This window comes from Simochromis diagramma, unplaced genomic scaffold, assembly GCF_900408965.1.
Source record: "Simochromis diagramma unplaced genomic scaffold, fSimDia1.1 OVJJ01000802.1, whole genome shotgun sequence".
Classification (NCBI taxonomy): domain Eukaryota; kingdom Metazoa; phylum Chordata; class Actinopteri; order Cichliformes; family Cichlidae; genus Simochromis; species Simochromis diagramma.
Genome location: NW_024387492.1, coordinates 9,658,896 through 9,670,801, shown reverse-complemented (window position 1 = coordinate 9,670,801; position 11,906 = coordinate 9,658,896). Strand labels below are relative to the sequence as shown.

General features: G+C 39.9%; 1 protein-coding gene across 1 annotated transcript; it reads right to left on the bottom strand.

The window, feature by feature from the left end:
- Positions 1 to 303: 303 nt before the first annotated feature.
- On the bottom strand, positions 304 to 8,845 carry moxd1l (monooxygenase, DBH-like 1, like). The gene is made up of 13 exons (XM_040017648.1): positions 8,392 to 8,845; positions 6,528 to 6,674; positions 5,628 to 5,780; positions 5,462 to 5,545; positions 5,089 to 5,244; positions 4,394 to 4,496; positions 3,234 to 3,403; positions 3,070 to 3,158; positions 2,876 to 2,972; positions 2,724 to 2,783; positions 1,605 to 1,723; positions 1,438 to 1,516; positions 304 to 805 (listed from the first exon to the last, which is right to left on the bottom strand). The coding sequence occupies exons 1-13, from the start codon at positions 8,659 to 8,661 to the stop codon at positions 650 to 652; spliced, it is 1,683 nt and encodes a 560-aa protein (XP_039873582.1). The 5' UTR covers positions 8,662 to 8,845; the 3' UTR covers positions 304 to 649.
- Between the last annotated feature and the right edge of the window lie 3,061 nt (positions 8,846 to 11,906).

Below are 11,906 nucleotides of genomic sequence, written 5' to 3'. Positions count from 1 at the left end.
GTAATCTTTGTCTACGGGAATGGCAGTTCACTTTGCTACCGGTGCATTTCTTTATTCCGTGAGTGATCAGATTTTTTTTAAACACAGAAATTAACAATTAGACATTAAATCAATAGAATATATGTCACCAAACAGAAAGTCATTTTTTGTGCAACATGGGAAGCATATTATGTCATGTACACTTAATCTGTAATTAACTGTTAATCTTAACAACCAACATTTGGATTTAATAATACAGAAAGTTCTGATCTACTCAATTAGCAAATAGTAATGCAATAAAGGAAAAATAAAAAACTGCATTCATACTGAAAATCATGCAAACTTTTATTATTGCCATTTCAGAAACAATAAATGTTTTTATTGCTGCTGTGGTAGAGACAGTATCCCAGCTTACAAACTGAAGTTGTGCTTCAGTATTAATGGCTTAATATGTGTAATGTAAATATCCCTGTCCCTGTGCTTAGTATGAAAATCAATCAGGTGCTAAAGAAAATGACTGTGATTAAAATTTAACAAGAAAGATAAATGATATCATAAAAAGAGAAACCAAAAGCTTGGAAAATCTGATGTAATGTCGATACAGTAAAGATTTGAACAACTCTGTCTTCCTTTATAGGGATTGTAACTGGCTCTATTGCCAATGCCTGGGCTACATTAATATAATCCAGAGTAGCACAAGTATGATTCCTGCAAGATTCACAATCCAGGATGTGCTGAATCTGTTTGAAGTGTTTCTAATCTGGCAAGCAGCAGGTGTCTTCATCAGATCCCTTACAGTGCCATTTGGGAAAAGGGTTGCTTTGTGCTGCAAATTAAAAAAAAAAGATAATCACAATAACACTTTTTTTCTGCAGTTAAAAACAATGAAATATCTTGCTTTTTTGTCAGTGTCTTCCACTTAAATGCCACATACTGTAGAGAAAGACAAATAAAAGTTCCAACTTTGTGATTATGCTGTGTTTATCATATTTTGATCATAAACCATAAGAACCATTTATAAAATCTTAAATACGCATGCATAGATGTGTGTGACAGTATAGAAGCCTGGCTTACTGGCCAGTCAAATCGTATTATAAAAATTAACACTCCAAAGATGCTTAGCATAAATGCAAAATGGCAACAATACAGAACAGATGTAGAGGAGGAAACATTGTTAGATAAAAATAAATACATGTAAAAATCAAAAACAATAGGTCAAATGTTAATGATGGGATCATGTTCACATTCATATTATTTCCTGTACTTTAATAACCCAGCCACTATATGTCTGAAGTTGTAAAGAAACAAGCTTATTGATATAAACATTTTATATAACCTATAAATAATAAAATATAACGTGTTGTCGGTGCCAGTATCTGTCTTTTAATCTTCAAAAACATTTGATTAAATCCCACAGGAAAAAAAGAACAGTATCAAATAACGAAGACTGATACTTACATTACTGTCTATGATTGCTTGATATTGCGGTGCCTTCTTTAACATCATTTCATACTCAGTGATCTTATCCATGGGTATTCTGTCAAAAATCAGTATATTGCTAGTTTACTCAAATGCATATGTATGGGGAAAAAAATCAAAAGGGTGGCTGAAGCATCGGAGCTTACTTCTCTGCGTCTATCAGCACTCCTGTGGTATCTGGAATGCTAACGCATGAGGTGATGCTGATCACAGGGTAGTAGAACAGGAAAGCAAGGCACATCTCATTGGTAGTTGCTAACCCCATCTGAAAGGAGCATGCATTAGAGATTCAATGCAGTCTAACTTTCTTTCATGGTGTAAAATGATTGCGAGATCTTCTTCTTCCAGCTGCTCCCTTTAGGAGTCATCACAGTGGATCATTCTCCTCTGTCACACCAACCCTCTGCATCTCTTCTCTCTTCTGAGGTCTTTCTCTTGTTCTCCTTCCTGGCAGCTCCATCTTCAGCATCCTTTGTCTGATAAATCAACTGTCCCTCCTTTGCACACATCCAAACCATCTCAGCCTTGTCTCCAAACTGTTCAACCTGAGCTGCCTCTCTGATGTACTCATTTCTAATCTTGTCCAGTGTGGTTCCCGATGAAAATATTAGAATCTTCAGCTCCAGCTCTTTTCTTTTTGTCAGAACCACGATCTCCAAACCATACATGACAACAGGCCTCATTATGATGTATGGTTTGAAGATTGTGGTTTTTAAGGTTTACCATCTTGTAAACTTTCCCTTTCACTGTTGCTTCAATCACAAATCATTCCTGACACTCATCTCCACCCCACTTGCCCTCTATTCCTGTTTAACCCCAGGTGTTTAAGCTAGTTCATTTTCACTACCTCTACTCCCTGCAGTTTCACACGTTACAAATGTCTCCCTCTCATTTACAGATATTTTTTCTTTTTATTCATCTTCGCTCCAGAGCACACTTCCAGGTCTCCGCTTGACTCCCTATCCTCACTACAGATCACATATCTTTTGATATTATTATAATGAATAGGAAGGAACACTGTGTTCATATCTGTATGCTTCTTGATACAAGGATTTTGCTGCTATGGGAAGCAGTACATATTTAACAGTCATAATCACAGCTGAACATTGTGCATTACATGTCATTTCTAAGATATGGATGCAAAAACTAGTAAACCACTTGTTTGTTTAAGGTTACTTGTGCTACATTTTTTTCTGGTTTCACTCAGGCAGTCTTGATTTCATTCAAGCCATATGATGACACAAGGTCATACACTACTAACCCACCTTAGTGACTGAAGCACGATTGGTAGTATTGTAGGTGCACTCCACTACAATTTCATCCCCCTGTAGTGGAAGGAAAAAACCATAGACAGCTAATTGTTTTCCATTTTTCTCTATTGTGTTCATAAATGTGCATGGAAGTAATGAACCCTTACCTGCTTGATTGTCTTTATGCTTCCCAAACTGACAGCCTGTTGTAGATCAAAGTTGTAGTTTTCATCTATGCCCAAAAAATCTATCTGTCGTTCATTTCTGCAGTGGGATGCACCGGGAAAATCAACTCTAAATTCATGCAGACGACATTGATTGCTGTTGAGCTGCATAGAGTCTGCCTTTTTTTGTTTTTTACCTGAAGTGGCCAGCTCTGACTTTCGTCCCAGCCAAGTGAGTGTGCAAGAACACAGCAAACACTTGAAGATCAGGTACAGGGTTCAAAAACTATGGGAAGGAGAAAAAAAAACTTTTACAGACTTTTTAAATGCATCTTGGAATCCATATTGCAGAGGTGCATACCTTTGAAAAGTAAGCAGTGTTGCATATGCCGTAGGTGTGGAACTGGTTAGCTTTTGGAGGGATATCGTACTTCACTCTTCCTGGTAAGACACCTGTAGTCATAATGCCCACATCATGCTGCCGTAGCTTTGCAGTATAGTGTAATCTTAATCCTGAGCTGTCTTTAATGCCTGTAGAGAGAAAAAGAACAGTCAAATATTACTACTACTACTACTACTACTACTACTACTAATAATAATAATGATATTAAAGTTAAGTAAATAAATTCAAGATCATAGGAAGCATATTAAATTTTTGACAAACATAGTTGGATACTGGGTGTCAAAGTGCCTCAACACTTTAACTAGATCGCCAACCTAACTGGGTGTTTTGGTGGTGGCAATGGAAAGCACAGCATAACACATCTGTGCCGCAGTATTTAAACATGGCTCCCTAGGTGCCCCCCACTCTAGCTGGGAGCCGGTTTTCTCCCAGCGTTGGTATGTAAGATTAAGATTAATGCTACCCGTTTTAGTCTGAGGCATCTATCCATCCATTTGCTTCTGCTTATCCTCTTCAGGGTCACGGGGGGTTCTGGAGCCTATCCCAGCTGTCATGGGGCGAGAGGCGGGCTACACCCTGGACAGGTCGCCAGTCTGTCGCAGGGCTAACACACAGGGACAGACAACCATTCGCGTTCACACCTATGGGCATTATTATAGATTTTTCAATTAACCTATCCCCACAAACTGCATGTCTTTGGACTGTGGGAGGAAGCCAGAGTACCCATGCAAACTCCACACAGAAAGACTCTGGCCTGATGGTGGAATTGAACTCAGGCCCTTCTTGCTGTGAGGCAACAGTGCTAACCACCATGCCACCTAGTCCGAGACACTTTCAGAATAATTTCTAAATCTCAAAATTATTCCTTTCTGGTTAAATAAAGGTTAAAACCAAAAATGGTGTTTGAAGGGGTTTGTGGCAAAAATTAAGGCTTCTATCAGGCCAGAAATGTTTCATCATAGTGAAAGATGAACATTTAGAACAACTCTGGATTAATTTTCAGTGACACTTTAAGTGTAATAAAAGAATCCAGATCAATGCGGCAACCTCACTGCAGAGGTCAAGGGGTCATATTTCTCTTTTAACTTGTCCTTAGTTTTAACGAACTCACTATTTACCTTCTTTCCTCTCTGGGTTATTGTAATGGATTTCCAGCCTATAGAATGCATCGCTCTTCTCTCCTCCAATGGGAATTCCCACATTTTCCGGAAGCTCGTACACCTGAAGATTTAGAGATGAATTGTAGGAGAACTGATGTAACACTGGCACAGAAACAACACACACAAGAAAAAAAATGATGTGATGTAAACTTAATTTAAAAAAAAAAAAACAGTCCTACAAACTCAAGTTAATCTAATATTTTCTCCCATTTTAGTCCGTTCAACTTATTATTTTTGATGAACTTCAACTATTTTGGATATTAAGTACCTGCTACATATAAAAATATAAATAAACTTTACATTTTGTCTGACTTGTTTTTGAGTTTTCAAAGTTGATGTTTGACTTTTGTTTATTTAAAAAACGATTATAAAAGTGAACAATAAATATTGAGTTTTGCTAAACTGAAACAGTGACTCTGTTGTACTCGTTCCTCGTAAGTTATGTCAGCTTATTCACACGGGAGTCATAAACGAAAACTAAGTTCTTGTTACTAAATATTTATGAATTCAATTATTAAACAATTTTACTTTTATTTTAGACAAAAGGTACATGTCAAATGCAATCAAAATATTGGAGTTCTGATAAGGTCCAACTGTTAAGTTAATAAACTTCTGCGAACTTCTTTAGGTTTACAGTGTACAGTCTCTCTCACCCCGCCTCCCACTCCCCAAGAAGCCACTATTCCAAAGCAGCTGTCTCCTATGTCTCCCATGTAGCATGGCTTGTCATAAGGCTCTGTCACTTTGGGGGGACAATGGTACAGCAGCATATGATGAATGAGGTCAAGGTGCTCGATCACGGGCTCGATCTGAGGTAAATTAGGAGAACGAGGTTGAAATAAACATAAAAATCACAATGACAGCATATAAATTCATAAAGTCTACTTGGTTGTGACACTTTTTTTATTAGTTTATTTATGCTTACACATACATCAATGTGGGTGTGCTTTTATATGCATTTTAATTACCCAATCAGACACAAATGAAAGAACAGTGACGACAGAAACATAAAGAAATAATGCTTACCTGGTAAATATGATGTTTTGTATTTAACTTTGGGAACTGCATAACTTTGCAGTGATAGTAGGTAGTGTTGGAAGGGACTATGATCTGTAAACAACAAATATAAAGGTAAATAAACAACAAACAATACGATATTTCTGATCTGACTGTTATTGTCAGTAATTCTTACGTTGTCCACCGTAGCACTAAGATAGCTGGAGTTGGTTGGGATGGACTTTGGCATATAGTTCAGTAGATTTATTTCTTTGGTGCCTCGTCTGGACCCGTGGTAAGAGATCTCATCTGTTTTCCCATAGGCAAAGATGAGTTTGATTGGCTGAGCCTGAGAGAGAGAGAGATGGTAATTTAGGTCAGGCAATATGATCCCTTACACAGTATAGAAGCAATACAGTAATATATACATTCTTGTGGAAGGTGATATTGTGAGAGGTTTCTGATTATTAATATCTTTTTATACCTTGTAAAATAACTTAACATGTTACATAAAGTGATTTAATGCTCTGGCTGTGTAGATTTCTGTGCCACTGCAAAGGTGTACTATAATCTTTGGGTCTTGTTACTAGGAACTGTGTAGCATTTCATGTGTTCAAAATGAAATCATGCCATTGTATTCTTCTGGAAACCCAGGGCAATGTATGGAGGAAAAAAAAGCCCGGGGAGCCTAACAAAAGAACTGGAATTGCAGATTGTAGACTGTGAAACTTGAGCATTAGACAGAGAATTACATCTATGGCAACAAAGAAGGAAAACAGAGAAAAGGGTACAACAAAGAGACTGAACTTGTGTTTCAGGCCTAGACAACAAAGTCTAATTGTGGTGTCATATGAGACCTATAGATGTGGTATGAAGAGAGAAACGTTGCACCTCTTCTCAGCACGATTCACTTGTTTGTTTTTATGTTTTTATGGGAACTATTTTGTAAAACAAAACAAACAAAACAAAAAACCTTCATTAGACATAATAAAAAAAACAATTGTGATGGCTGTGTCACACTAATCCCACACATGCAGACTGTGATAAGGGGAAAGAAAAAAAAGAAAAGAAAAGAAACAAGCAACAAAATAGTTACAGTGATCTGGAAGTCTTTATCATCACACGTTTTAATAGGCCTCTTAAAGGTCATGACAGTTTGCCCCTCATTTTCCCGCATAGAGAGGAGAGTGTAGCTCTGCTGTGCATCCTCTAGAGGCATGGAGTTGCCCGTGGCGTATCGATCCTAATGGAAAAAAACAACAGCAGAAAGCCAGACATTAGTCTCTGGCACTGTTAGGCGTGTCCTTTTGAAATATCACTTACAAAAGTTGTGTGGTGTGAAAAAAGGTTTGCCCACGTCTTGATTTCTTTTTTTTTTTTTGTATGTTTGTCACACTTAATTGTTTCAGATCATCAGACAAAGTTAAATATTAGAAAAAGATAACACAAGTAAACACAAATGCAGTTTCTAAATTAAGCTGTTTATTAGTAAGGGGAAAATCAAAACCTGCATAAACCTAACAACTGGTTGGGCCACCCTTAGCAGCAACAACTGCAATTTTGGCCCACTCATCTTTGCAGTATTGTTGTAATTCAGCCACACTGGAGGGGTTTCAAGCATGAAATGCCTTATTAAGGTCATGCCACAGCATCTCAATCGGATTCAGGTCAGGACTTTGACTAGACCATTCTAAAGTCTTCATTTTGTTTTTCCTAAGCCATTCAGAGGTGGACTTGCTGGTGTGTTTTGGATCACTGTCCTGCTGCAAAACTCAAGTGTGCTTCAGCTTGAGGTCACGAGCAGATGACTGTAATTCACGGTTCCATTTACCACAGCAAGTCTTCCGGGCCCTTACGTAGCAACACAACCCCAGACCATCACACTACTACCACAGAATTTACTGTTGGTATGACGTTCCTTTTCTGAAACGCTGTGTTACTTTTACACCAGATGTAACAGAATACACACTTTCCAAAAAGTTTAATTTTGTCTCATCAGGCCACAGAACATTTTCCCAAAGATCTTGGGGATCATCAAGATGTTTTCCGGCAAAACTGAGACGAGCCTTTCTGTTCCTTTTGCTCAGCAGTGGTTTTCATCTTGGAATTCTGCCATGAAGGCCACTTTTGCCCAGCCCCATTTTTAGTGGAGTCACTAACCTTAACACTGACCTTAACTGAGGCAAGTGAGGTCTGCAGGTCTTTAGATGTTGTTTTGGTTTCTTCTGTGACCTCCTGGAAGGGTCATCAGTGCACTTTTGGAGTAATTTTAGTAGGCTGGCCACTCTGGGGAAGCTTCACTACTGTTCCAAGTTTTCTCCTTTCGTGGATAATGGCTCTCACCATAGTTCACTGGAGTCCCAGAGCCTTAGAAATTCCTTTATATCCCTTTCCAGACTGATAGATGTCAGTGACTTTGTTTCTCAGCTTTTTCTTTGGATCATGAAATGTTTTGTTGAGATCTCCTAGCCCGCTTCAGTTTGTCAGACAGGTTCCATTTAAGTGATTTCTTGATTCAGCAGGTCTGGCAGTAATCATCCCTGGGTGTGGCAGTGACACTGAACTCAGCTTTGTATAACATGTGGTTAATCACAGTTAATTTGTGATTTAACAAGGTGTGGGCCATCACTTTTTCACACAGGGCCATGTAATAATAAGAAATCAGGAAGGTGGCAAGCACTTTTTCACTCCGCTGTATCTATTTTTTCTATTTCTGTCCTTGACAAGTACCGAACAGGACACAGTAACACTAAAAACTAAAACTATGCAAATCTAAAAACTAAACAAAAATTAATAATTTTCAATAGAATCCAAACTAAAACAACTGATATGAAACTGAAAAGAAAACCAAAACACAAAATTAAATTAAACAGGATGTATGAGGATGAAAGCTTCCAGCTGTTTATACTAAATAAGTAAAAATACAACAGCTGCTCATTTATAATTATTTCATAACTAACCGAGAAGTAGCTTCCACTGGATCCAACTCCTCCTATGACGATGTCTGATCCTTTCATGTCTCCGTTCGGGCTCAAACCAAAACCCACCCAGCCTGTGGTGTTGACCGCCAGCTGGAATGTAATGTCACCTGCTGGACTGTCAAAGCCCCACTTCAGGCACACCAGTTGCTCCTGGTCCAGGTACTCCATAAAGGGCATTGTGACATCCATCGCCCATGACCCTGTTGCGCAGAACAGTAGCAGGGAGAAAAAGGGAAGCGGAGAGCACATGATGCCTCTGCAAAGCTGAAACTCTTCAAACTGAGCTGAATACTAGCGGGGCTGCCAAACTCCCTCCCACCATCCAAAGACACACCTGCGTTTCGAGATCAGCTCAAGTGATAGTGGGGGGAAAAAAGTGCTCAGGCATTTACTGTTTGCCCTTGCTGAACAATAAAAACTGGGCTCCCTGTCACATTCTCATCCTTGTAAAACCTCACAAGAGTTTCAAACTCAACTTCTTTAAAGCCTTAGTATTAAATCCATAATTGAATCTTTTATGTACTAGCAGTCTCCAGCCACAGTGCTTTTCATACAGCACTAAAATGTCCACAGATAGGCTGAAGATTTCACCTACACTTTGTTTTGTTTTGTTTTGTTTTATAACTGCCAGGCTCAGGTGATTGACATATGAATGGGTGCTAAGGAGAAGTGAAATGTATAATACTTTCTTCTCACCTACTGTCACGTTCTCATATATCAAAGGCTTGAGTCGAGCCAAAAGAATTTCATGGCGCAGGAATGTGAATTGTGTAGTTAGTCTCTGCGTGCTGCATTCAGATCCTAAGATACAAAAGTTTTAGGTTTATTTCCTTGTTCATGTGTTATTTTTTACAGTGTGCAATCTTTAACCGTCTCATATTCTTTAGCGAACATTTCAGAGAGATTCTTCTTCTATGCAGTGGCTGAACAAATATCTAATATTTTAAGGAAAAGCACTTCACTTCAAGTAGAGTTACAACTTACATAACAACTGACTTGAGTGCTCTTACACATGATACTTCTTTGGTCATTTTACTGTGCAACTCATCCTGTTCACAGGTTCAGTTGCACAGTCTAGGTTTGTTTTTTTTTGGTTTTTTACCAACATACGCAATGTTTTCTTAACTTGAGCACATAAGGAGAGAGGAAGATTTCTTTAGTCATCGTCATCATTGTCAGTGATAAACTGGTTGACAGCACTGATCATTGCAAACAAATATTCATAGAAGTTTTTGCATGCTAGAATTTATTGTTTGTTGGACTTTCTGTTTAGGAGAGTGGGTTGATTGATGGACAACACACACTGTCAAGGCAGTAAAAGTATATCTGGATAGAAAATCACAGAAACTGACTTCCCCAGAGCACAGAGCTCAACATTTTTGAAGCAGTGTGAGATCATCTTGACAGAGAATGAAAGAAAGGGCGGCGAAAGAACAGCATTCAATGTCCTTCAAGAAGTCTGGAGAACTAATTCTGAAGACTACTTAAAAATCAAAAGAAAGTTTACCTGAGAGAGTTCAGGCTGTGTTAAAGAATAAAGGTTCAAGTGTATTAGAACTGTACAAGCTCTGTTTTTGCCTTTTGTCCTGTATTTCTATGTATGCTTGCACTTGTTTCACTGCAATTTCTGAGAAAAATATAAAAAAGACTTTTACACAGTGCTGTAAGTCTTTACCAATAAGGATAACCCAGGAAATCAGGAGACAAAATAAAAGATAATTGTAACTGACAGGCATCAAAAATTGAATTGAATTGAACTGAAAGCCTTTATTGTCATTATGCACAGTATAATGAGATTTAAAACAGCTCCATAAAAGTGTACAAGTGCTTAGCATATTATAAAAAACTATACAATAATATAACTACACACATAATATAAATACACAGCACCGGGTGACAGAGACAGAGTATGGTGAAGAAGCTATCCCTGAGTCTGTTTGTTCTGGCCCATATGGATCTGAAGCGCCTGCTAGAGGGCAGCAGGTTAAAAAGATGGTAGCCGACGTGGGTGATATCCTTAAAGATGTTTCTGCCCCTGCTGAAACAACTGCAGTTATAGATGGTAGACAAGGAGAGCAGAGGCCAACTGACGATTTTTTGTGCTGTGTTTACCAACCTCTGCAGTTTCTTCCTGTCTGCCTCCGTGGAGCTGGCGTGCCACACGGCATAGGTCAGCAGGCTCTCGACGATGGATATGTAGAAGGTCACCAGCAGTGGGGTGTTTAGTTGCTCCTTCCTGAGCACCCTTAGGAAGTGTAGCCACTGCTGGGCCTTCTTGACTAGCACCGTGGTGTTGACTGACCAGGAGAGAACTGCAGAGATGTGGATGCCAAGGAATTTGAAGGATTGCACTCGCTCACCGTTGATGGGCAGGGGGGCAGGGGCAGCTTTGTTCCGCCTGAAGTCCAGGATGAGTTCCTTGGTCTTGGTGATGTTAAGTGCCAGGTTGTTTAATGCACACCATTCTCCCAGTTTCAGGACCTCATCTCTGTAGGCCACCTCATTTTCCCCTGTGATCAGCCCCAACACCGTTGTGTCATCAGCAAATTTAACAATGATGTCCTCTGGGTGGGCAGGACTGCACTCAGATGTGTAGAGGGAGTAGAGTAGTGGGTTAGTACACAGCCCTGGGGAGAGCCGGTGCTGAGAGTGTGGGAGGAGGAGAGGCGAGGATCCAGTTTCCCCCGCTGGGATCTGTTGACCAAAAAGTCCTTTATCCAAGAGCAGGTGGGTGGGGGGAGCCCCAGGTTGAGTAACTTGGTGATCAAAATGTCCGGTATTATTGTGTTGAGGGCTGAGCTGAAGTCAGTGAAGAGCATTCTGACATAGCTCTCCTGTTGCTCCAGGTGACTCAGTACTTGTTTGGAGAGCAGTGGCTATGGTGTCTTCGGTGGATCTGTTAGTCTGATATGCAAATTGGTGTGAGTCCAGAGCGGGGGGGAGACAGGTTCTGATGTGCCCCAGAACCAGTTTCATGAAGCACTTGGTGATGGCAGGGGTTAGTGCAATTGGACGGCAGTCATTGAGACTGGTTGTGGGTGACTTTTTAGGGATGGGGATGATTATGGCAGATTTCAAGCAGGTGGGATGTTCCAGAGACAGGTTGAAGAAGATGCCAGTGAAGACCTGCGCTAGCTGCTTGGCACATGCCTTGAGCACCTTCCCAGGTACTCCATTGGGACCTGCAGCCTTCCTGGGGTTTACTGCACATGCCTCACATCCTGTGTCTCAAGAGTCAGTGGGGGGTTGCTAGAGTCTGGTGTGGGTTGTAGTGGTTGTTGGAATGGTGTGGCTGAGTGCAGTGTTTGAGACTCAAAACGGGCAAAAAAGCTGTTCAGCTCCTCTGCTAGCCCTGCGCCTGAGTGTCACAGGACAGGTGTCACAGGACATCCTTTGTTGGTAATAGTCTGTATGCCCCTCCACACCTGTCTGGGGTCATTAACATGTTCCTATATTCTCCTCTTGTATTCTGATTTGGCAGTACTGATGCCCCT